At 40.7% G+C, this 21,779-nt stretch overlaps 1 protein-coding gene across 3 annotated transcripts in view; it reads left to right on the top strand.

Annotated features, from left to right (window-relative positions):
* LOC135484323 (uncharacterized) overlaps window positions 1–16,712 on the top strand; it is a 38,413-nt gene extending 21,701 nt beyond the window's left edge. For all 3 annotated transcript variants that reach the window (XM_064765678.1, XM_064765677.1, XM_064765679.1), the window contains exons 3-11: window positions 1,733–4,606; window positions 6,761–6,905; window positions 7,254–7,366; window positions 7,739–7,886; window positions 8,471–8,751; window positions 9,086–9,200; window positions 9,493–9,768; window positions 10,626–10,706; window positions 10,945–16,712. In XM_064765678.1, the coding sequence (XP_064621748.1) occupies window positions 1,775–4,606; window positions 6,761–6,905; window positions 7,254–7,366; window positions 7,739–7,886; window positions 8,471–8,751; window positions 9,086–9,200; window positions 9,493–9,768; window positions 10,626–10,706; window positions 10,945–11,144 (4,191 nt within the window). In that variant the 5' untranslated portion in view covers window positions 1,733–1,774 and the 3' untranslated portion in view covers window positions 11,145–16,712. The remainder of the gene's footprint in view (window positions 1–1,732; window positions 4,607–6,760; window positions 6,906–7,253; window positions 7,367–7,738; window positions 7,887–8,470; window positions 8,752–9,085; window positions 9,201–9,492; window positions 9,769–10,625; window positions 10,707–10,944) is intronic.
* The last annotated feature ends 5,067 nt before the right edge of the window (window positions 16,713–21,779 follow it).

The raw sequence follows: 21,779 nt of genomic DNA, 5'->3' as shown, positions 1-21,779 counted from the left end.
GTGGCCTCAGAAGGAGCCACGATTATTGGTTATCTACTACCTAGTACAGCTGAGTAATCAATCTTCAGCTCCCAAGGTATAGTATCACTAAATTGATCCGTGTTCATCCAATGCTGGTGCTTGGTTTTTAAAGGCCTACACCGTTTGTTAAAAATTAGTAATTGAATTTGAAAATTTCCAAATTGCTTGAATACATACCAAATGTAATTTTCAGCATTGTTATTGTGGAGACAAATATACGAATACTTTAAATACTTTAAATACCAAATGTCAGCAACTTCGTATGCATAATAACTGCACATCGGAGTTATTTTCCTGCACTTAATCACGCACAGCGTACTCCTTTAAGTCTTTGTGATCATGTTGGTTTGCTTTGATGGCACTTGTCCATCCATATAAGAAGAAGAGTTCTATAAGTCTGGACACTTGTGCCTATCTTATTGGAGGAATAAAGGTTTTACATCAATTGATTCCCATAATATATTGTTCCGTCTTCGTGGGAATGTTAATGTGCATGGTTTCTTTGGTTTTGCCTCATTTGCTTCAAAAACAATAGAAATATTTTATCAAACGACTTCACGACTTTTACCATAGCCTACAATTTCATTTTACACTCACCAGAATAGTTACAGTGGTATATGACATCCTGTCGGGTGCCCTGTAACATTTTCCATCACATTTGGGTGAACATTGAGATTCAATATGGCCGCCAGGGGGACATTTTGGATTGCCATATTCCAGACTATAACCGCAAAAAGGGCGGACTGAGTGAAATTTCAAAGTGAGATAACCGATATGCGGGCATGACCGCATGCAATATACACCCTGAAATTATAGCATAGATCTGTGCACTAAATTCAGAAAATGCTGTGGCAAACCCACTTGCAGGACAGCTCTTATTACTGGTTGATCATCTTCTCGAATTAATGTCACAGTTCTGTACACTGTCTTGAGAACACTGTCTAAAGAATTAACAAAATATCTTGACCTAGAAATCTCTTTCACTTGTAATGTGTGTCTATATCTTGGTTGGAATGAAGAATTTGCGCATATGACTGTATAAAATCATAGCTTATCATGGCCACCTTGGCATGGATTGAGATCTGAATCCAGGTAAAAGGAGAGAAAAAATAAGAAAAGTATTGATAATTTTTTGTCAGGAATATTAAAAATGAGAGTATCTGGGTCGATTAAAAAAATCTTTTGTCATCTCTAGCTCGTGGAACATTTGTCTGCTTCTGAGTCAATATTATGTCATGGTATATTTGAGTACTTAATTGTCACTTGTCACGTGTCACATGCATTGGTGACAAGAGTGTTTATATTGTGGTGGGTGTTATTGGATTTCGTATTTGATTCTTAAAAAACTCAGACGTCACGCCATGTGGTAGAATACATGTTGTGGCCTCCCACACTGGGGATACTATAGTATTCAAAATATATGGACTTTTTCTGTATGTAATTTTTTGTACTTCTTCCTCTCCATTTATAGCCTAAGTATTCATCTTCATTTATCAATTCAGAGTTGGTTAAACTTTTGATCACAGAATATGTCTCAAAATAGCCAAATTCTTTAATAATTTTCGATCCTTCCTCAACGGGAATACGTGTCACTTATCGGGATGACGTCAAAGTGCCGATTTCTGTTATTTCTGTTTCCTTCCACAGCTGTTTTCCTGGATGCACCTTTCCCTAATGAATGTTATAAGTGTTTTCCTTGCTGTCTTTCCAGGTCTCTTGATGATGAACAAAAGGAATCCCCTTTTGAAGTGCAATGCAGAATTCACATCAAATGTTCAGCCCACCGTCTTCAAAGATTCTCCTTGTTGCTTCCCCTACCCAGTCTATCCAGTCACAGCTCTCTCCACCTTTGCCTGCATGCAAGGGACAGGATGACTATGGGAATGATATACCAAAAAAGGCTCGCCTCATGAGTGGATATGTGCATGACCTTATGGAGAGAAATATTCCATCAGGTTCAGACAAACAGGAAAAGGAATATTCGTCTGACTGTTCAGGTAATAATACTGAAGATAAGGGGTCACAGACATTATGGAGTATACCCTTGGATATTGCGCTACCGAAAGAGGTGTTGTCATCTGGGAGTGGTGTGGATCATTCGGGAAGACATGCTCATAAAAAATTCCGCCATCAGAGGCGGGAGAAGATTCCAAAATTGGGTGACTCAGATACCCAAGATGAAGACAGCGTTAGCAGTCAGAAACTATCAAAACATTTAGAGAAAATTCGTGACCGTCCGTGTGTCAATCCAAAGTCAAATGAAAAGAGAAGAAGTATACATGATCAGCGCATTCTACATAATGGCAGGTCCCATCCATCACATTTTGATCCCCGTACACCGGTTAGTATTGAATCCTTCAGCGAACCTGGAACACCTTTAAGCGTTGCACCACAAACTCTTTATAGTGACCCTCAAACACCGTACAGTGACCCTCAAACACCATACAGTGATCCCCGAACACCGTACAGTGATCCTCAAACAACGTACAGTGATGTTGGAACGCCCTACAGTGATCCAAGTACTCCCTACAGTGAAACTAACAATGAACCAAAACCGCCTTATAGTGCTCCATGGACTCCAAGTAGTGGTGCCCAGACACCACTCAGTGTCATAAATTCTCCCATGGCACAGAGTATTGAACTGCATACGCCTCAAAGTTTGGAGTCTCCTGGGAGTGGAGGCTCCCAATGGAATGATCAGGATGGGTCAAAGAGACCCTATTGGCCAGAGATACAACGTAATGTTGATGGTAGTCAACCTATCATCGATTTGAGGTTGCCAAAGTCGGTTGACAGTAATGAACCTAAAACCCCATGCTCTGAACCTAGGACACCATATGTCGAACCAAACACCCCATATAGTGTTCAACCTGGGGCGCAGGTTGTCCATATCGATGAAGCTGAGTTGGATTCTGGCTATTCTAGTAAGACTGATTTCAGTGACTATCTTTTGTCTAATAGTAACACGGCTTTAATTTCAAGAGAGGCATTTCTGGCTAATGCCAAGACTGATGGTAAAAGTACGATTGATTTGTCAAATAAAAATAATATGCAGGGGTTTGATGATGGACATGGTTGTGTGAAAGGTCAGGGTGATCAAGAGATGTTAAAGGAAATGCCTGCTCAATCCAATGCATGGAATCATAGGGAAAGTTGTGATAGTTCAGGGAGAGACTCGGGCAGACGGCATTCTATTGGAGAACCTGTTAAAGAGGATAACTCAAAAGTGGGATACTATCAGGGTTGCTCTGTTGAGCATGCAGATACAGTGTCCCCATATGCGGTTTCTGAAGAACAGTTGCAGGAAAGAAACCACCAGAAACATGTTGATATGTGGGGGAAATTGCAGTCGCCAAATTTGAGTCGTTCTTCAGTACGACCACATGAAGATGAAAAGAGTGATCATAGGAACTTGTATTTATCTGAAGGTGACTGTGATGGAAATGGAGGGAAAGATGTGTATAAATCATTCGCCGAGTCCCCAAAATCGGTGAGAGACATGCGGCAGTTTGAAAATGTTTGTTCATATCAGGCATTTACCTCAAGGTCAAATTCAGACAATCGTAACACTTCAGAGGATCATCGTCCATGTTTGCCGGTGAAAGAAACGATAGCTGAAACTATCCGACAATCAGAGGAGCATTCAAGACAACGGGTGCGGGAACCACCTGACCCTTGCCCATATTCATCACAACCGCAAGATGTAACTCCATTCAGACCAATAGATTTTGGTACGGCGTCCAATTTGAATAAACAATCAAAGGATATCATCGCGCATTCAAATCAAAATCAACCAATGAATCCTGGAAGTTTTGAAAATGAGATGTTGTCTATACCGATGAGTCGGGAACCAAGTCCTCGTCCCCATTTGACTGGAGGGCTTAAGTTCCCAAGACATTTGAGGGATCCAGTTTCGATTCCCAGCACCCAAAAGCGGGATCAATATCAAACAGACTACATAATGTGCAGTCCAACTTTTATTGCACCAAGTTTGGAGCCATGGGGTTACGATCCAAATCGCTCCATGAACGATGCGCCGGGATACTTTGACGGGCAATTCAGTCCGTTTGGGAATAACTTTGGTGAATACCCATCTAATCCTGCCATTCCACGCTTCATTCACCCAGCGTTGCCTTCAATGGGGACACCGTCGTCTCAGGTCAACTCTTTGATAAGTAGACCCCACAGTAATGGACATTTTCAGAATCAAATGCCTCAAAATGCACAACAGTTACCTCATGATGTGCCCACGGAACAGTTCCATTGTGTCAATGAGGACATATTACGGAATATTAAACAGGAAAAAAAAGATAACCAGGAATGTAGTCAGTCACATGGTCAGGTTTCAGGGTTTCATCAAAATTCTCCTCTCTTGGACAGTGACAGGAGTTTAGATTCGTGTGATTCCAGTGTCCGTGTGCTGCAAGGGAAACGCACGTCACTCGATTTGAACATTGACTCGCCGTCGAATACGAAAGCGAAGCGTACCAAGTACCAGAAGGAGATCGAGAAAGTGTCCTGTCAGGTTTGCAGTGATGTTGCTTCGGGATTCCATTGCGGCGCCTACGTTTGTGAAGCATGTAAGGTAAGCAGAAAGGAGAGGAATCTTTTAATTGGTAAATGTCGACAGATGCATCCTTTGTGCCCAACATGGTAGACAACTTACATCAACCTTTATAATGAAACAATGGTTTTGATATATTTATTCTTATGACAGAGATTGAGGGCAACACAAATTTTAACTTCCATCCACGATGAACTACACTTTGTCAATGAATAAACAGCTCTCTGATAGTTTTTTTTGTAATTCTGAACAGTGACATCAGTGTGGTTGATTTTCTCTTGACGAATAGGCTATATGCATGCATCAAATAAGTTGCGCAAGGTTCTGATTGGCTGATTTGATGGTCACTGTAATTTACAGGATTTAGAACATGGCATTATTCTGATTTGATTCTGATTCTGTCAGTTCAACATTTGGCTTGGAAAAGGCAATACAACCCAGAGATGAGATCATATGACTCACTTTAAGGAACACCTCTTGACACCTTGACATTTAAATTTGTTACCTGATGCGGTGCCACTCCCATGTCCTTGATACATGTAGTGCATGCTATTTAAAATGTCTTATCTACAAGTTTATGTGTCAATAGGACATCATGACCTCGTGATTGATTACCCATTATTTATACAGGACTGTTACATGTGATGATAAAAGTTAATGGTCTGCTTGTCCGTCCAACAGCTGCTGTAAACTGCCTTATGGTCATGCCAGTTAATTTTTCTGATTTGCAGAATTTTCTGAAAAAAATACAGATTTTCACAATTTTTATGTTGGTGGGTTACGGAATTTCTTAATCTTTTTCCAATGAAAGAAATATTTTTCGCGATTTTTATTTTTGGTAGTTAAAGTTATTTTTGGAAGGCCTGTCTGATTCAAGCGATCCTTCTTGGTGATAACGCTGCAGGCAACTGTGCACCTGATATGGATGTTTTTAGGTCTCACAGTGGCAATAGCACAACGGTTGCCCTCCACTACTTCACTTTCCTATAGCCTTGAGTGTGGGCGTTAGAATGTTTCAATTTGCCCAATTTGCTGAATGGTGTAAAATAATGGTAATCAGGCTCTCATATTTGACATAAGTTATTGATTTTGCACCTCTCACGGACAGGTTGGTTGGTGAATGTGACTGTGGAGACAGACATCATGTCTGCTCAGTACAGTATGCTTCAACTTGGGTCATTGAAAGTAAATTACAGCTTGGATGAAGTTCAATAGAGAAATCAATATCACCTGTTATAAGCTGTTAAATCTTAAAAATGGAACCTTTGAATCTGCACTAAGGACAGCCTATTGTAAAGAAGAGGAATAATGATGTCTACCTTATTAGGCCATGGGAATGATTAATCCTGTTTACCGTCCGAGAGATTTAAAAAGATGATGAGACTTTTTTTCATTTTTCATTACGGTATTCATTATCGGTTTACAGTCTGATTTACTGGTCAAAACACGCGATTCAGCAAGTTCCAGTAAATGGAAATCAGGTCGGTCATCAACATGAGGCATTGAAAAAATGTCATTATTATGATGAAGAGCCTACCCTGCCAAGTTTTTATTGTGTTTTTCAATCATTTAAGGTAAAGATGAACCACTCGAAAGATTATTTAAATAAAAAAATGATGGCAACAATAAAATAAATAGATTTTTTTTAAAATAATGAAAATATTTCATGTTCCTTCAGAACCCATGCGGGAGGTGGACGGTAAACAGGATTAATAATTCCCATGGCCTTACACTGGTTGTTGGCACATGCTCGATGATATTTTTTTAGCTGATTCAAGTGTGTGCGTCAATGGCATCCTTGATCTTTCAGTTTAAAAGTTCACAAAAATTTAATGACGATTTGTTGAGTGTGTTTTGTATAAAGGACCAAATTTCACATCATCATTAAGTCTTCCAAATGGAAAGTATTGTAATCATAACTTGTTCAGAAAGTTTTGAAAAACTTGCACAATTTGTGATCTGGGTCAATTATTATAAAGGGAACTTAGACTCGAGACCACCTCACCAAAACCTGGCTTTCACAGGTCATTAAAGATTCCAAAGTGAGCTTTTTTACATGAAAGAATGCCATTCAAAATTAAGTATGAAGTTCAGTCATTATCATCATTGACAACAAGCCATTGATAATTTCTCCCAAAAATGTTCATGTGTTTTCATTTTTATTTCTCTTTTCAGAAATTCTTCATTCGGAGTACTAAGAACGGTGCTATGAAATATGTGTGTTCGAAAAGTCAATCGTGCCTTATCACGAAGGAGTCTCGCACGCAATGTCAACACTGCCGCTACCAGAGGTGTCTTTTTATAGGCATGCTAAAACCAGGTTAGTATACTAACAAAGATTATCAAGGACAAAATCTTATTTTTAAGAGAAATGATTATAAATTGATCTCCATGCCATTGATGCTTTTCGCATGTGCTTGTTAACGTGTTTTTTTGTTCTGATTTCCAACTTAAGAAAATGTTTTGGCAAAATGCCTCATATTCATGGCAATATTTTTTGTCACAAAAGATTTAGGGAGATTATTTCCAAGAGGACATCACAGATTTTGCAAAAATCTCTTGGTAAAGATCATATTTTTTGTTACAAAAAGATTGATTGAAAACATTCCAAGAGAAATTGAGTTGATTTTGTGTGTTTGCTGATGCTGCGCCCTATGTTTATTTGTAGGTACTGATCCACTGTTGTCTGCTGATGCAGACATCTCGCACATTCCATGTAAAGTCTGTGGTGCTCCATCATCAGGGTTCCATTTTGGTGCCATCACATGTGAAGGCTGTAAGGTACGTCTAAGGGTCCTTCTCAAAATACCTTGAAGTCACAAAAGCAGAAATTAATTCATCCCTCTCTGGACTCCATTAGCCACTTTAGCCTCAGTATATCGGCACACAGATCCTTGGTTTGAACCTCTTTGAGGCACTTTGTTCTTTCCCAAAAGACTTTGAAGGTCAGACTAAGTGAGTGGCGATTAGCTGCTCATTAACATTCCCGGGATGCTCTGGGATGGCAAAGTGTTCATGGATCAGTGCTATATAAGAAAACAAACTTTAACATTAACTTTTAAAAAATTATGGTATAAAGTGGTTTTCCTGGCGGTTGGTAAAGGCAACATTATGTCTACAGAAGCTAAAGATTTAAACGCTGTTTATTTCCAGGGTTTTTTCCGACGGACAATCAAAGAAAGAGATTCATACCGATATAGCTGTTCTAAGGCTGGCAATTGCTCAATTACCCTGGCAACTCGAAATGCCTGTAAATTCTGCCGCTTTAAAAACTGTGTTGAGGCAGGGATGACCCCAGAGGGTAGGTGGTAGGACAAACTATTCCAACCTATGATAAATTACTCCAGATCACTGTCTTGATACTCTGCAGTACAAGTGTTGTTCAACCAACCATTTGATGCGGGAATTTCCTTCACAGACTTTATGGTTAACTTGCTCGGTCTCATCACCAAACAACTGTAAACATTTGGGTATCACTAAGTTGTTTTCCTGTTGCTGTTGTAAAGGATATCAGTCTGTTTAAACTGGATCATCAACTTCAATGGTCTTCAAACAAAGTCTTCAGTGCTGCTACTGCTGATCACCAACCAGTGTATTAAAGGTACAGAATCTGGTGCCTTGAAGATTAAACTGATGTAGGATTACAGAAAACTGGTTGTCGGGAATCTGCAAATAAAAGATTGATAGGAGCTAATTTTACCAGTATTGTATTCCTTTAGTGGTGCTGTATCTTATGATGTTAATTTGAAAAAAATTGCTATTTAAGGAATGACCTTTACATAGTGTCAGACTTGACTTAAGCATTGTGAAAATAAGATGCTCAAGTATTGAGTACGTGTACTTGGTTTCTTGTGTGAAAGGTCACTTTTTCTTTTTCCTCTGCAGGCAGTAGAATTGGTCGGCAGCCAAACTCAGTCAAACGTGCCACAATGATTGAACTGAAACATATTCACAGCACAGGACAACCGGTGCCCTCAACACCAGAGCTCTGTACGAACTCCTGCCCCTCGACACCCATACCTTCAACCCCGACAAATCCCCCAACACCTATCCCAGCACCGACAAGAGTGAAGAAAGAACCAGGAGTTTTGACGGAGGAGGACATGGACATTTATGAAGTTGGTGTTCGAAATGCTGTCAAGGATTTGATTGGAATAAGAGATAAAGTGAGTGTGGTTCTTGTCCCTTATTCATTGCTCTCTTGGGGAAGTCCAGATGTGTGATTTCTGTTTCCTTCACTTAGGACCAAAAGCCAGCTCATTAGCTGTTAAACCCTGGGTCATTTTACTGGCACCCTCAATTTTGGATGTGTATTGGTTGATCTGAAAAGTCCAAAGGAACCTGTAAGAAAACGTTGCAAATTTGCACATGATAGATGGGACAAAATAGTCAAAGCCTTTATGCTATAAAAAGCCACATGTTATGGAGAGAGAAAGAGAGAGCCAAGAGCAAATCTATCAATGTTATGCACCTCTAAACATATATGTATCACTCTTGTAGGCTGCCAAGGTGCCTAAGATGACCGACTTTAAACCACTTGCTATGTGGAACCTGATGATGGACCAGTTTAATCATGATGCCCTCTGTGCCCTGAGGTTTGCAAAGAAACTTCCAGGTAAGGAGATTGAGAATCTCTCTTAGGATGCAACACCTGGGTTGTGACTTTGTGGGGTTGTTACTTTATAGAGAGGTGTCCTGATTGCAGAGGTGATTTTATATGACCCATTTGAGACTTTCCTTAAGGCCTGGTTTACATAGTTGACATAATGTTAGAGGATTAGCTTGAGGAGTTGCAAGAATTAAATTTTTACTCTTTGAATGCCTGTAGGGTATTGCCACAGATGATACTTGCCTGATAACTATAGTAGGAGCAAATGAATTAATCCTCATATTTCAAAATTCTCCAGGTTTCCGAAAGTTGCCGATTTCTGACCAGATCACATTGGTTCAGACTAGTGTTTATCAGCTGTGTATCTTCATGCACGTGGTCCAATACGATCCTGTGAGGAAACAAGTCAACTACTTCAACTTCTCACAGGATGAACTGGCGATGATCGTGAAAACGTTTCCAAACTTCACCGTGTTCACAGACCAGTTTATGTATTTTGGTGAGACACTTCAGGAATTAGGATTGGATGACATGGAGTATGGATTCCTGTCCGCAATACAGCTGATGTCATCTGGTGAGTAGATGGGGAACTGAATGTTTGAGATTGACGTTCAAGTGATTTTGACTACAGCATTGTTGGCCTCCTTTGACAGATGGGTGCGATTTCCTGAGATACCATGTTCACATCCCGAAAGTTCAGTATTGTACCCCTTCTCGCAAAATCACAAAATATTAGGCTCATGAAAATAAAGGAGTTGAGAGTATGCCTCTGTTTTTGGGATAAAATGTTTTCTTACTGTTTTTCTGGATCCCAAAATGGTAAGACCTGGTTGCTTGTCTTGGCACTTAATCTTATTCGAGATTATATCGGAAAGCTTCTTTATTCATAAGTGTACACGCCTGTGGTGATATATCATGGTTGTAACAAAGTTGATCTTTTCTTAAAACCTGAAATGTTGTAGTCATATCTGTTCAAGGAATGTTTGGCCTACTTACTGGTTGTTTCTCTTGAATTAGGCATACCAGCTCACGTTGAACATATCAACTGAATTTATCTACATGTAGGTGAAAAAGTAACATAGGAACAAAAGGATTATTTCCTGTCTCCAATAAATGCATCTGGATGAACCGAAACATGTTTATCAGTGTTTTTAAATTGTTAACCCGTCTATAGACTCTGATAATCTGGTGCACGTAGTTGTGGGTAAGGTTCAAAGGATTGGCTGTCCTTCTCGCCTGACATTTCTTGACCTGCTTTAATCAACAAATGGCATCAATGGAATTTTGTGTGACATGGTCATTTCAATCAGTTTTACAGCTAGAGTGAAGTGGTTAAGATAGGAAGCATGAACAGATCAGTTTAGGTATTCCAACCCAAGATTTTGAATAATGAGTTGAATTTTGTAATGTGAAATTTAAACATGTTTTCAGATGAGGGCGAGTTGAAGAGCACAGCGCTGATAGATGAAATGCAAGAAAACATATCACTGACGCTGCAGCGTTATATTGAAAGTAAGTATCAGGTTTCTCAGAAAATGCTTTATTTTCACAATAAGTTAACGTAGAATCTAGGACCCCTGACCAAGCTCTATCTATTGGAGATTGAAATGGTTGCCTCTGCCGATCGTGGCATTGATTCAAATGCCTTGCCAAAGAAAGTGCTTGTCCAAAAAAGACACCAAAACTGAACATTTTTGTTGGGCTGTCTTTCTTGAGATTTCTATTTGTATCATCATCCTTTCTTTCACAGAAAAAGATGGCCCAGAAAGTAACCGTTTCGGTTTCTTGCTTCTGCGGTTGCCGGAGTTGCGCTTGGCCGGCATCAACCATCAGCAGATTGTCATCAATTTGAAAGACAAAATGCCTGAGTTACCGTTCCCACAGCTGTTCACGGAGATGTTTTTGAATGACGTCGAGGAGACCTTAAACAAGGAGGAGGATGCTTTATGATAACGCTGGATGACATAGAAAATTGATATCGTACAGTTGGTTATGAAAGTATTTTCCCGTAGTTGTTATCGAATGTGGTGCATTCAGAAAGACGTCTATACTTGGTCGGAAACTTAAGAGTAAGGAAACCTACCTCAGGTTTATTAAAAACTGTAAAATTGCAAGTGCATTATCGTACTTTAGAGTCCACTCTGTCCATTTACATGTATGGAAGTTCCAAGGGTTACTTTGAATTTTCTTTTGTTTTACATAAGAAATATCACTACAAGAATAATAAGAAAATTTGGTCGCACTAAAATTCCATCCTCGAGATTGTTGCTATGGGGTGTTATGCAAAATTTTCTGTCTTCTGAACTCTGTTTATGTTTTCAAGTATTCCATTTTGAGAGATTCAAGTTGCTTGACAATCAGTGTTCAGCCGAGTAATTCACACACCGACACATGATCAGGCATCAGCACTGTTGTAATCATTATAGTTCTTTGCATCAACAGAGAGATTTTGAACCTGTGTCAGATGCCAATGGAGAATGAACCGCCTTTAGCATTCTTTAGCAGTATTCATGAATTTGTACCGTAAATGACATGACAATGTGCTTCGAAATGTGCTGTCATAAAACATGCTCTAATTTTATCCATCTGATTTTCATGACTTCTGATAAACACAAGAAATGTTACCTCACTTGTTGCAAACCAGTTGTATTAAAGCATAAAACTATACATGTATACATTGGAGCTTGTTATTAACTCTTTCAGTGCCCAGGATTTGGGCATTTTTGGGCATTGTCACTACCCAAAATCTCACAAAAATAATTGAGATACACTCATCAAAATTCTTCAAAACCTTTGTCTTTACCTCCTGTTTCAATAAAACAGCAGTAATAAGTAGGGGCATACTAGGATTATGTTCTAAATTTTTTTGAGGGAGTGGTATTTTTGGCCGATTTTCACCATTTTTCACCTAAAATGAGGGGTGGCAAACCCCACCCCACCCTCTCAGTCGAAAAAATTATTCAATTTGGACGCCCCAGGCCAGAGAAACCAAATGAACCACATTTGAGTAGCTGGGGACATCTGGTGTCGTCTGGAGGAACTAAAATACCTTAATATTTAGGACGTACATGTACGTCCTTGGCACTGAAAGAGTTAAAGTTAGCTCGTGGAAGTGAAAAAAGCATCATAAAAACAGTGTATAATAAGTTGGGGAAAAGTGTAACGTTTGGTCCTGGACAGTGTATATAAGCACCTTCAAACAAATTTGGGCATTTCTTTCGCACAAAGAAGAAATGCTAAAAGCATCTTTTCGAGTGTACTTAAAGCTGTGATAATGTCAAATTTGTATATTTTGAGAGAACCAGACATGTGCTACATAATCAAGGGCTTTAACAGGGTATTGTAAATGTAATGCACAGTTATGATAATGGTTGCAGCAAAGTATTCTGTCATTTCGTTCCTTGACAACAATTTTGATATATCATCCATGCTTTATGTTTTCCAGGGTGTGTGCCGGCATGGCATTCCCTTTGCCTTCATCATATAACCAATGGGTTTCTGCTTAGTATTTGTATGGTGGTGATATGCATACAATGCCACTGGTGCCTTGCACCCCAGTGTAATTATTGATTCTCCTTAAATAATTTTAAAAGATTGCTTTCTGTGCCTTAGAGATTCCATTGCCAACTTGGACTGATACCTGATACGCTCTTTCTATGCCTTCTGGTACTTAGCCTGATATCATCATGAGGCCACATTTTGGCTATGCTTATAATTTATTACAACATAAGCCTGATAAACTTGCAAAATGGCAGCTACAAAATATATTTGTAACAGCTAGAATGCCAGGGTTGCTTCACATTGTATTGCATTTGCCCTAAAGAGACTCTTAACTATAAAGGGACACTGCTGGAGCCTATTTAGAGCAGGGAAATACAGTAGAACCTCTCTATTAAGGATACCCTCGGGACTGAAAAGTGTTGTCCTTAATAGAGAAGTGTCCTGATTAGAGAGGTCCAGTTAAATGGAAACAACCAATTTGGGACTGAAACTGGTGTTCCTAATAGAGAGGTTGTCCTTAATAGAGAGGTGTCCGCTATAAGAGGGGTTCCACTGTAGACATGTCTTTTGATCATCATTTTACCAACTGTTCACTTTCACAGGAACACTGTGTGGATATGATGGCTGTCACAAGTCTAATTATTAGGCTTCTCCTTTAACTGAAATTTGTATTGCACGCTACCGGTTAATTTTAAAATGTGCTTCGGAAAAGATACAAATATTTCCTCACGGGTGGGAAAGGAAGCCTGATAGAATGACAGCAATGGTGTTCATCCTCTGCTGCTGAAGTTATGAATATATTTCTTGTTGTTTTGTGATGGTCTTGGATTGTTACAAACCGGTGCATGATTAATCAAAATTGTGATGTCTGGATTATTCAGATTTATGTCTTTCTAAAATATAATTTCATTGTTATGTAGGTTAAATATACCTTGCTAGATATCACAGTAATGAAATTTCGGGCCCTAATTCACATGGTTGATCAAATCTGGAGTGACAGTTTCAGCACCTCAAATTTGCCATTGCCTAATTTGAATGTTGCCTCAAAAAGAACCAAGGAAAACTGTTTGTTGCCCAGAGTGTCCTTCCAGATTCGTATGGCCATGTGCGCTGTGTAGAGGCAGATTGTTGGTGGACTTTGGCTTGTTCACCAACCATACTTTCATTGGGCCTTTAGAGGATTAGTAATTTTACATTCTAGCACTGAAGATTTTGTAAAGTGGGACATCGTCGATATCAAAGATGTACCGAACAATTCACAGTTTTCTTCTTGGCATTGGCCTGCTGTACATAGATTGCTGTTGTCATTCCGATGTGCCTTCTTTGTATAGTATCCCATGTGAAAAAATACAAGGGTAATGTACATGTACAATAATGAAAAAAAGATTAGAAGATTTGTGATAATACTGTACAAATATCATCTTGACACATGAGGCTGTGAGATTGTAAAGTCTCTTCAATGAGGAATATACTGTCTATTTTTAAGGTGGGGGAATGGGCATATTTCATCAGGTCAGCAACTTCCTGGAACCCATGTGCAGTGGCGACTTCACAAAGACATACCACTCTTCACACACGCTTTTACACCGTATCCTTCTATGGGTTAAGTTACATCAGCCGTTGGAACCCCTGGCCTTGTGTAATCTGAGGTTTACATTGCGGGTTCCAGGGCTTGACAACCTATAACTGTAGCATCTATATACAGTGACTATCATGCAATCTTTTCATTGTCAGTGATTCTAACTTGATAACTGGTGACGGTGGTACTAAAGCTTTAGACGAGTCTGGTGTAATTAGATGCTTTACTTTTTTTTGTTTAAATTTTATCCGATGATAGAGGGACTTTCCCTTCTATGTGTAAATATTAGAGATATTTATATTTGTGTTGTTCACAGGATATTTCATATACAATTCTAATGGCCATTGTAATCTTGATCTATATTGCTTTCTTGTTAATAAATGATGTTAACTTTTATATATCAATGAATTTCCTGGATACTCCACTTTTTTGCTGTCTTAGTAGAATACATGTAGGAGTGAAATTCGTTGCTGTCCAGTGGGGATCATTTGTTACTGTTGAGCGGCCAAATGTTAGTGTATCCAATAATGTTCTAGAGTGTAAATAATATGGGTTTGCTAACTTTGGATAAGGCTTATTAATTGTTAGAGTTCTGAAGATTTGCTAGGTTGCTAGGTATTTCGTCTGCGTGCAATTTCACCAATTTCATCAATTTGACCTTTGTAATGTTAGTGATAATGAAACTGTGCTAATCATGTGCAGTCTGTTTATGTTTGCATTAAAATTTGATTCATGGTCTTCGTTGGCCACATTCAGGAAATGGGTGAGGTTTTTTCCTTCATCTTTCATCTTTCATCATCAGTTGAGCCATGATTTTCCTGGCGTAAAAAACACTCATAGCTCATTGGCCAGAAAACTGAAAATTGACGATACCAAAAAATTGGACACTTGTCGTCAAGGGTTAAACCTTGCCCCTGCACTTTTAGCTGTGTATTTCTGTTGCTGTGGCCCGATAGGATTTTTTTCAGAGAGTTACATGTATTGTTTTGGTATTGCATTGGACGGTAGTAGATTTTCGCATTTGTTTTTAACCCTTGAAGTCGGATTTACAATTTGAACTAATTGAAATAGATACTCATTTATGCATCAATTGTAGTTTAGTATGTAAATGGAATGACCCCAGTGTTACATGTAAATTCTGCTCAAATACATGTAGGCTGAAAACTGCTGAGTCGTGTGGTAGACCTCCTTTCTGCAATAACTTGAAGCCCTCTCGTTTACACAGTATTTTAGCACACGTCAATCTCTAACCTCTTTCTAAACAATTTTAAATTTTGTATTTTGCTATCAAAACTTGTTCTACTACTATTTCTGCTTTGTTAGTTGGTGTTGACAGTAGTTTATCAGAGGCAGTATTAAAGTTCAATACCAAGAGTCTCTTGCCCCAATCAGCTAAAAATGTGGGTTTCCAGCATGATTTCATGTTGCCGGAGGACTCAAGAGCTGGCTGGAGCATGTGGCTTAAAACAATGTGGCGTTCTGAATGGTGTTCGTGCAATTACAGCTCAAAGTTGACCATTCAACTAGGCTTTTCCATGTTTTCACAGTATTTTCTATTGGTCTTCAGGCATAATATTTAAAAACATCATTTGGCAGTCGGCTGCAAATTACTTGTCTAACATGTCATTTGGGAGGGAAAATGTTGACAGAATGTCATGATCATGTCGACGGTGCTGCTCGAAGCTGCAGGTATAAGGAGATGAATGCTGCCTCTATAAGCTACTGATGTCTATAACATGTTTTGGTGATACTGGTACATGTAAAATGTACATTAGGAATTGTCATTGCCTTCAGTCAATGTTTTGAGTGTTTTATATCAACAGCCTTATGCGAGTGAAAGTCAGCTGGTTTTCATAGGCTGTTGAACCTTTCATTCTAAACAATGCTAAAGGAAGCATCTCCTAAACTATAAATTATATCTATTGCCTGTGAAAACTGTCATATTTTAAGTCCCACCCTCTGGTTTGATGTTGGTGGGACTCATTTATTGGATAATCTTTTCTTCCTCTGCTGTGCTGTTTGAAGATTTTTGCTTCTTGATGGGTGATGTCTTCAATCTATGCTTCTTCCAAATTTATTTTAGTTTCAATCTGTTACAAAAACTTGATGCCTGCTTTGCTGGGTTGACTTGAGTTAGTTATAAGCTGAGCATAACTCTTTTGCTGAGTCGATCGTTGTTGATAGTCAAGATACCATATCAGAGATTCCGGTGATTTTACAGGGTAAAAATTATTCACCTCAGAATTTTAAGGTTGTTAAACAAAGAAACCGACAGAATGTTGATTCCGAGTAACTTTCACTAGGTCATCAAAGAATTGTTGAGCTTAATATTGTATTTGTATATAGAGACTTTTGATGAGGTACATGTACATGAACCTAATTTTTTACGTTTGTTATTTGTCAGTTGTGGCGAAAGGCAGTAAATTATTGTAATCACAATCGCACTTTTGAGTTTATTTTATTTGTGAAGGGGGAATTTCCTTGTCAGGCACTTTGTGTTCTGAGGTGGAATTGGACCTCTTCATGATGGCACAGCCTGATGCATCTCCCTTTATCACCACAACAATCATTATCACTAGTACACTATGACACATTCAACCTGATACCTTTACACTGGTCACTATCACCAGGATGGCTCATTTAGAGCATATAGCAATCCATCTCCCTTTATTAACACACCAGTCACTATCACCAGTATAACACATTCGAAGACACCAGCCCACAATAGCCCAAACCGATCCACAGCCTTTTAATAACACACCAGTCAACATCACCAGTGTAACACAATAGCGTCCCACAATAGCACAATCTCATCCATGTTCCTTTATTAACATACCAGTAAAACACTTTTGTAGACACAATCACACAATAGCCCAACCTGATCCTTTGTCCCATTATCAACACAGCAATCATTATCCCCAGTATAACACAAAAGAGCATTACACAATAGCCCTACCTGATCCTTGTCCCACTATCAACACGACAATCATTATCCACAGTATAAGACAAAGTGCATTACACAATAGCCCAACCTGATCCTTGTCCACCAGTCAGTATCACTCTCAATGTCAAATTTAAAGATACCCTACTAGCATCTCGCCAGGGGGCAAATTCAGCGATCACGCCATAATTCAGAGATCACCCCATATTTTACACTGGTCACTATCGCCAGGATAACACATTCAGAAAGAGACACCATCTTTCATGGCCACACCCTGATCCGTCTCCATCGTAACAGTCGGTATAACCTGGATGACCAATTCAAATATACCATTCCACCATCTCACGAGAATTGCACAATGGCACAGCCTGATCAGTCCCTGTTATCAACAATGCAGTCCCCATAGCATGCATGGCACATTGAGAGACCAACCAACAAGGGCACAACCTGACCAGCTGTCTCCGTTGATTACCACTCTAGTATCACCAGGATGACACATTAAGAGAGAATATCTCACATTGCCACAACCTGCTCCTTCTCCCTTCACCAAAAAGCAGCCACTATTACAGGATGTCACATTCAACGAGATCATCCCACCATAGCACAACCTGCTTCGTCGCCCTGGTCACTCACCAGGATGACACATTCAGAGAGACCATCTCACAATCCCACAACCTAACCCGTCTCCCCTCATTGACAAAGCAGCTGCTATCACAGTATGTCACATTCAAAACGAGCATCCCCACAACGGCACAACCTGACCCGTTTTCCATTACACCAGTCACTATCACACTGACTGCTGAATTCAATGATACCATCCCGACAACTCACCAAGATGACACATTCAAAGATAACCTAACAGTGGAACAACCTGATCCGTCTTCCCTTATCAACACAGCAGCCACTATCACCAGGAAGACACATTCTGAGAGACCATTACGAAGCAGCACAACTTGATTCGCCTTATCTCATTCACACATCTGCCACTCACCTGGATGGCACATTCAGCGAGAACGTATCACAATGGCACAACCAGACCCGTCTCCCTTATCAAAACAGCAGTCAAGATCATTAGGACGGCACAATCAGAGAAATCACCCCACAATACCGCAACCTGATTCGTCTTACTTCACAACTGACCAGGCTGACCCATCCAGAAGATCACAATACATTAGCACAACCTAATCTGTCCCACTGTCTCACGCAATGCCACAATCTGATGCGTCCCGTTACAACAGTCAGTATCACCTGGCTAGCCAAATCAGAGACTGTCGCACAACAGCACAACCTGATCCCTCTACTATACTAACACACCAGTCACTCACCAGAAGGACACATTCAGGGAGATCATCCGTCTCCTGTTACACCAGTCAATGTCAACTGGATTTCCCAAGCAGAGATCATTCATCAACAAAGCAGTCACTGTCACCAGGATGACACATTCAGAGAGGCCATCCCAAAATGCCCCTAACACCATGACCTGGCCCTTGTTAAAGCAGTCCCAATCGCAAGGATGTCACATAAACGACCATTCCACAACAACGAAACCTGATCCGTCTCACTCAATCAACAAATCAGTTACTATCACCAGTATGGCATCAGTAGTCGCTAGCACCAGGTTGTCACATTCAGAGATCATCCCGCACTAACACAACCTGACCTGTCTCTCGTTGCAACAGTCAGTATCACCTGTATAACCCAATCAGAGACCGTCCCACAATAGCACGATAGCACAACCTGATGCTGATCCTTCCTTTATTACCACACCAGACCATCACTAACCGCCTCCCCTCATCTACACACCAGTGACGTCACTAACCAAGGAGACCATCCAACAATGGCACTACCTGATCCATGTGGCTGCCTTCGTTGACAGCGCAGTCTCACTCAGATGACACATTCAGAGAGCCAATCCAACGATGGCACAACCTGATTTGTGTCCATATATTAACACACCACTCACTTACCAGGATGACACATTCGGAGAGACCATCTCACAATGCCACAATCTGACCCTCTCCCTTCATTGACAGAGCAGTCACGATCACCAGGACGTCACATTGAGAGATCATCCTACGCTAGCGCAACCTTATCCGTCCCCATCCAACAGTCAGTAGCACCTGGATGGCTGAATCGGAGACTATCCCTAAATAGCACAGCCTGATCCGCCTCCCCATACTCACACACCAGTCACTCACAAGGATAAGTGAATCAGGGAGACCAACCCGCACTGGAACAATCTGAACATCCGTCTCTCGTTACACCAGTCAATGTCATCTGGAATACCCAAGCAGAGACCATCTCACAATGACACAAACTGATCCGTCTCCCTTCATCAACACACCAGTCACTATCAACAGTATGATACCAGAGAGACCATCCCAATATGACTTAACATTACCTGTCTCCCGTCTAACCAGACACAATCACCCGGGTGAGACAATCAGAGAGACCATCTTGCAGTCACACAACTATCAGCCTTCCTTTATCGACACACTAGTCAAACGAGAATGTCGCATTCAAAGACCATCTTCATGATCTCACAATGCCACGACCTGACCCCCTCCCTTCATTGACACAGCAGTCGCTAGGACTAGGATGCCACATTCAGATATGATCCAACTATAGTACAACCTGATCCGTCCCCTTTACAACAATCAGTATCGCCTGGATGACTAAATCAGAGACTACCCCTCAATAGCACAACCTGATCGCTTCCCTATACTAACACACAAGTCACCCAGAAGGACACAATCAGGGAGACCATCCTACACTGGAACAATCTGATCCGTCCCCATTACAACAGTCAGTATCACCTGGATTACCCAATCAGAGCCCATCTCACAATAGCACAACCTGATCGTAATCCTTCCTTTACTACCACACCAGTTGCTCACAAAGATGACACATTGAGAGAGACCAGTCCCGCAATGGGACAACCTGATCTGTCTGCCTTCATTTAAACATCAATCTCACTGGGATGACAGACATATTCAGAGAGACCAGTCCACATTCGCAAACTTACACCGGTCACACACCAGGAAGACACATTCAGCGAGATCACCCAACAATCCCACAACCAGATATGTCTCCCTTTGGCATACTGGCCATTTACCGGGATGACACATTCAGAGAGACCACACCATAATGGCACAACCTGAACTGTCCTCCTTTATTAACACAGCTGTCTCAATGGGCTGACACATTCAGTGAGACCAGCCCATAATGGCAAATCCTGATCTGTCTCCCTTTTGTAATAGCACAGCGGTCACCCAACTGGGTGACAGAATCAGAGATCACCCTACAATCGCTCAACCTATTCTGTCTTCCTTATAAGCACACCAGCCACATGAATCACACAACCAGCGAGAATAACTCACAGTGCCACAACCTGATCCGCCTGTCTCCCCTTATCAAAACACTAGACACAAGATCTGTCTACCTTTATCAGCACTTCAGCCACAATCACATGTATGACACATTAAACCAAGATGAGACATTCGTGGAGACCATACAACAATGGCACAACCTGATCCCCTTGGCTGCCTTTATTGACAGAGCAGCCTCACTCGGATGACACATTCAGAAAGCCTATCCAACGATGGCACAACCTGATTCGTGTCCTTATATATACACACCACTCACTTTCCAGTCACATTCGGAGATACCATCTCACAATGGCACAACCTGATCCATCTGCATTCATCGCCACAGCAGTTCTATCATCAGGATGACCCTATCAGAGACCATCCCACAATAGCACATCCTGATCCCGGTCCTTCCTTTAGTAACTCACCAGACACTATCACCAGGAAGACATATTCAGAGATCATCCTAAAGGGAGACATATCAGGTTGTGGGACTGTGGGCTGGTCTCTCTGAATGTGTCAAGCATCCTAGAGAGACTGCGGTGTTAATAAAGGGAGGCAGATTAGGATGTGCAATTGTGGGCTGGTCTCACTGAATGTGTCCATCTCACTTGGCTGACATATTCAGAGAGACCAGGCCACAATCGCACCCTTACACCAGTCACACACCAGGAAGACACATTCAGCGAGATCACCCAACAATCCCACAACCAGATATGTCTCCCTTTGGCATACTGGCCATTTACCGGGATGACACATTCAGAGAGACCACACCATAATGGCACAACCTAAACTGTCCTCCTTTATTAACACAGCAGTCTCAATGGGCTGACACATTCAGTGAGACCAGCCCATAATGGCAAATCCTGATCTGTCTCTCTTTTTTAATAGCACAGCGGTCACCCAACTGGGTGACAGAATCAGAGATCACCGTACAATCGCTCAACCTATTCTGTCTTCCTTATAAGCACACCAGCCACATGAATCACACAACCAGCGAGAATATCTCACAGTGCCACGACCTGATCCGCCTGTCTCTCCTTATCAAAACACTAGACACAAGATCTGTCTACCTTTATCAGCACTCCAGCCACAATCACATGTATGACACATTAAACCAAGATGAGACATTCGTGGAGACCATACAACAATGGCACAACCTGATCCCCTTGGCTGCCTTTATTGACAGAGCAGCC

This window comes from Lineus longissimus, chromosome 3 (genome assembly GCF_910592395.1).
Source record: "Lineus longissimus chromosome 3, tnLinLong1.2, whole genome shotgun sequence".
Taxonomy (NCBI): domain Eukaryota; kingdom Metazoa; phylum Nemertea; class Pilidiophora; order Heteronemertea; family Lineidae; genus Lineus; species Lineus longissimus.
The sequence above is the reverse complement of the archived record's forward strand: the minus strand, read 5'-3'. Positions and strand labels throughout refer to the sequence as shown.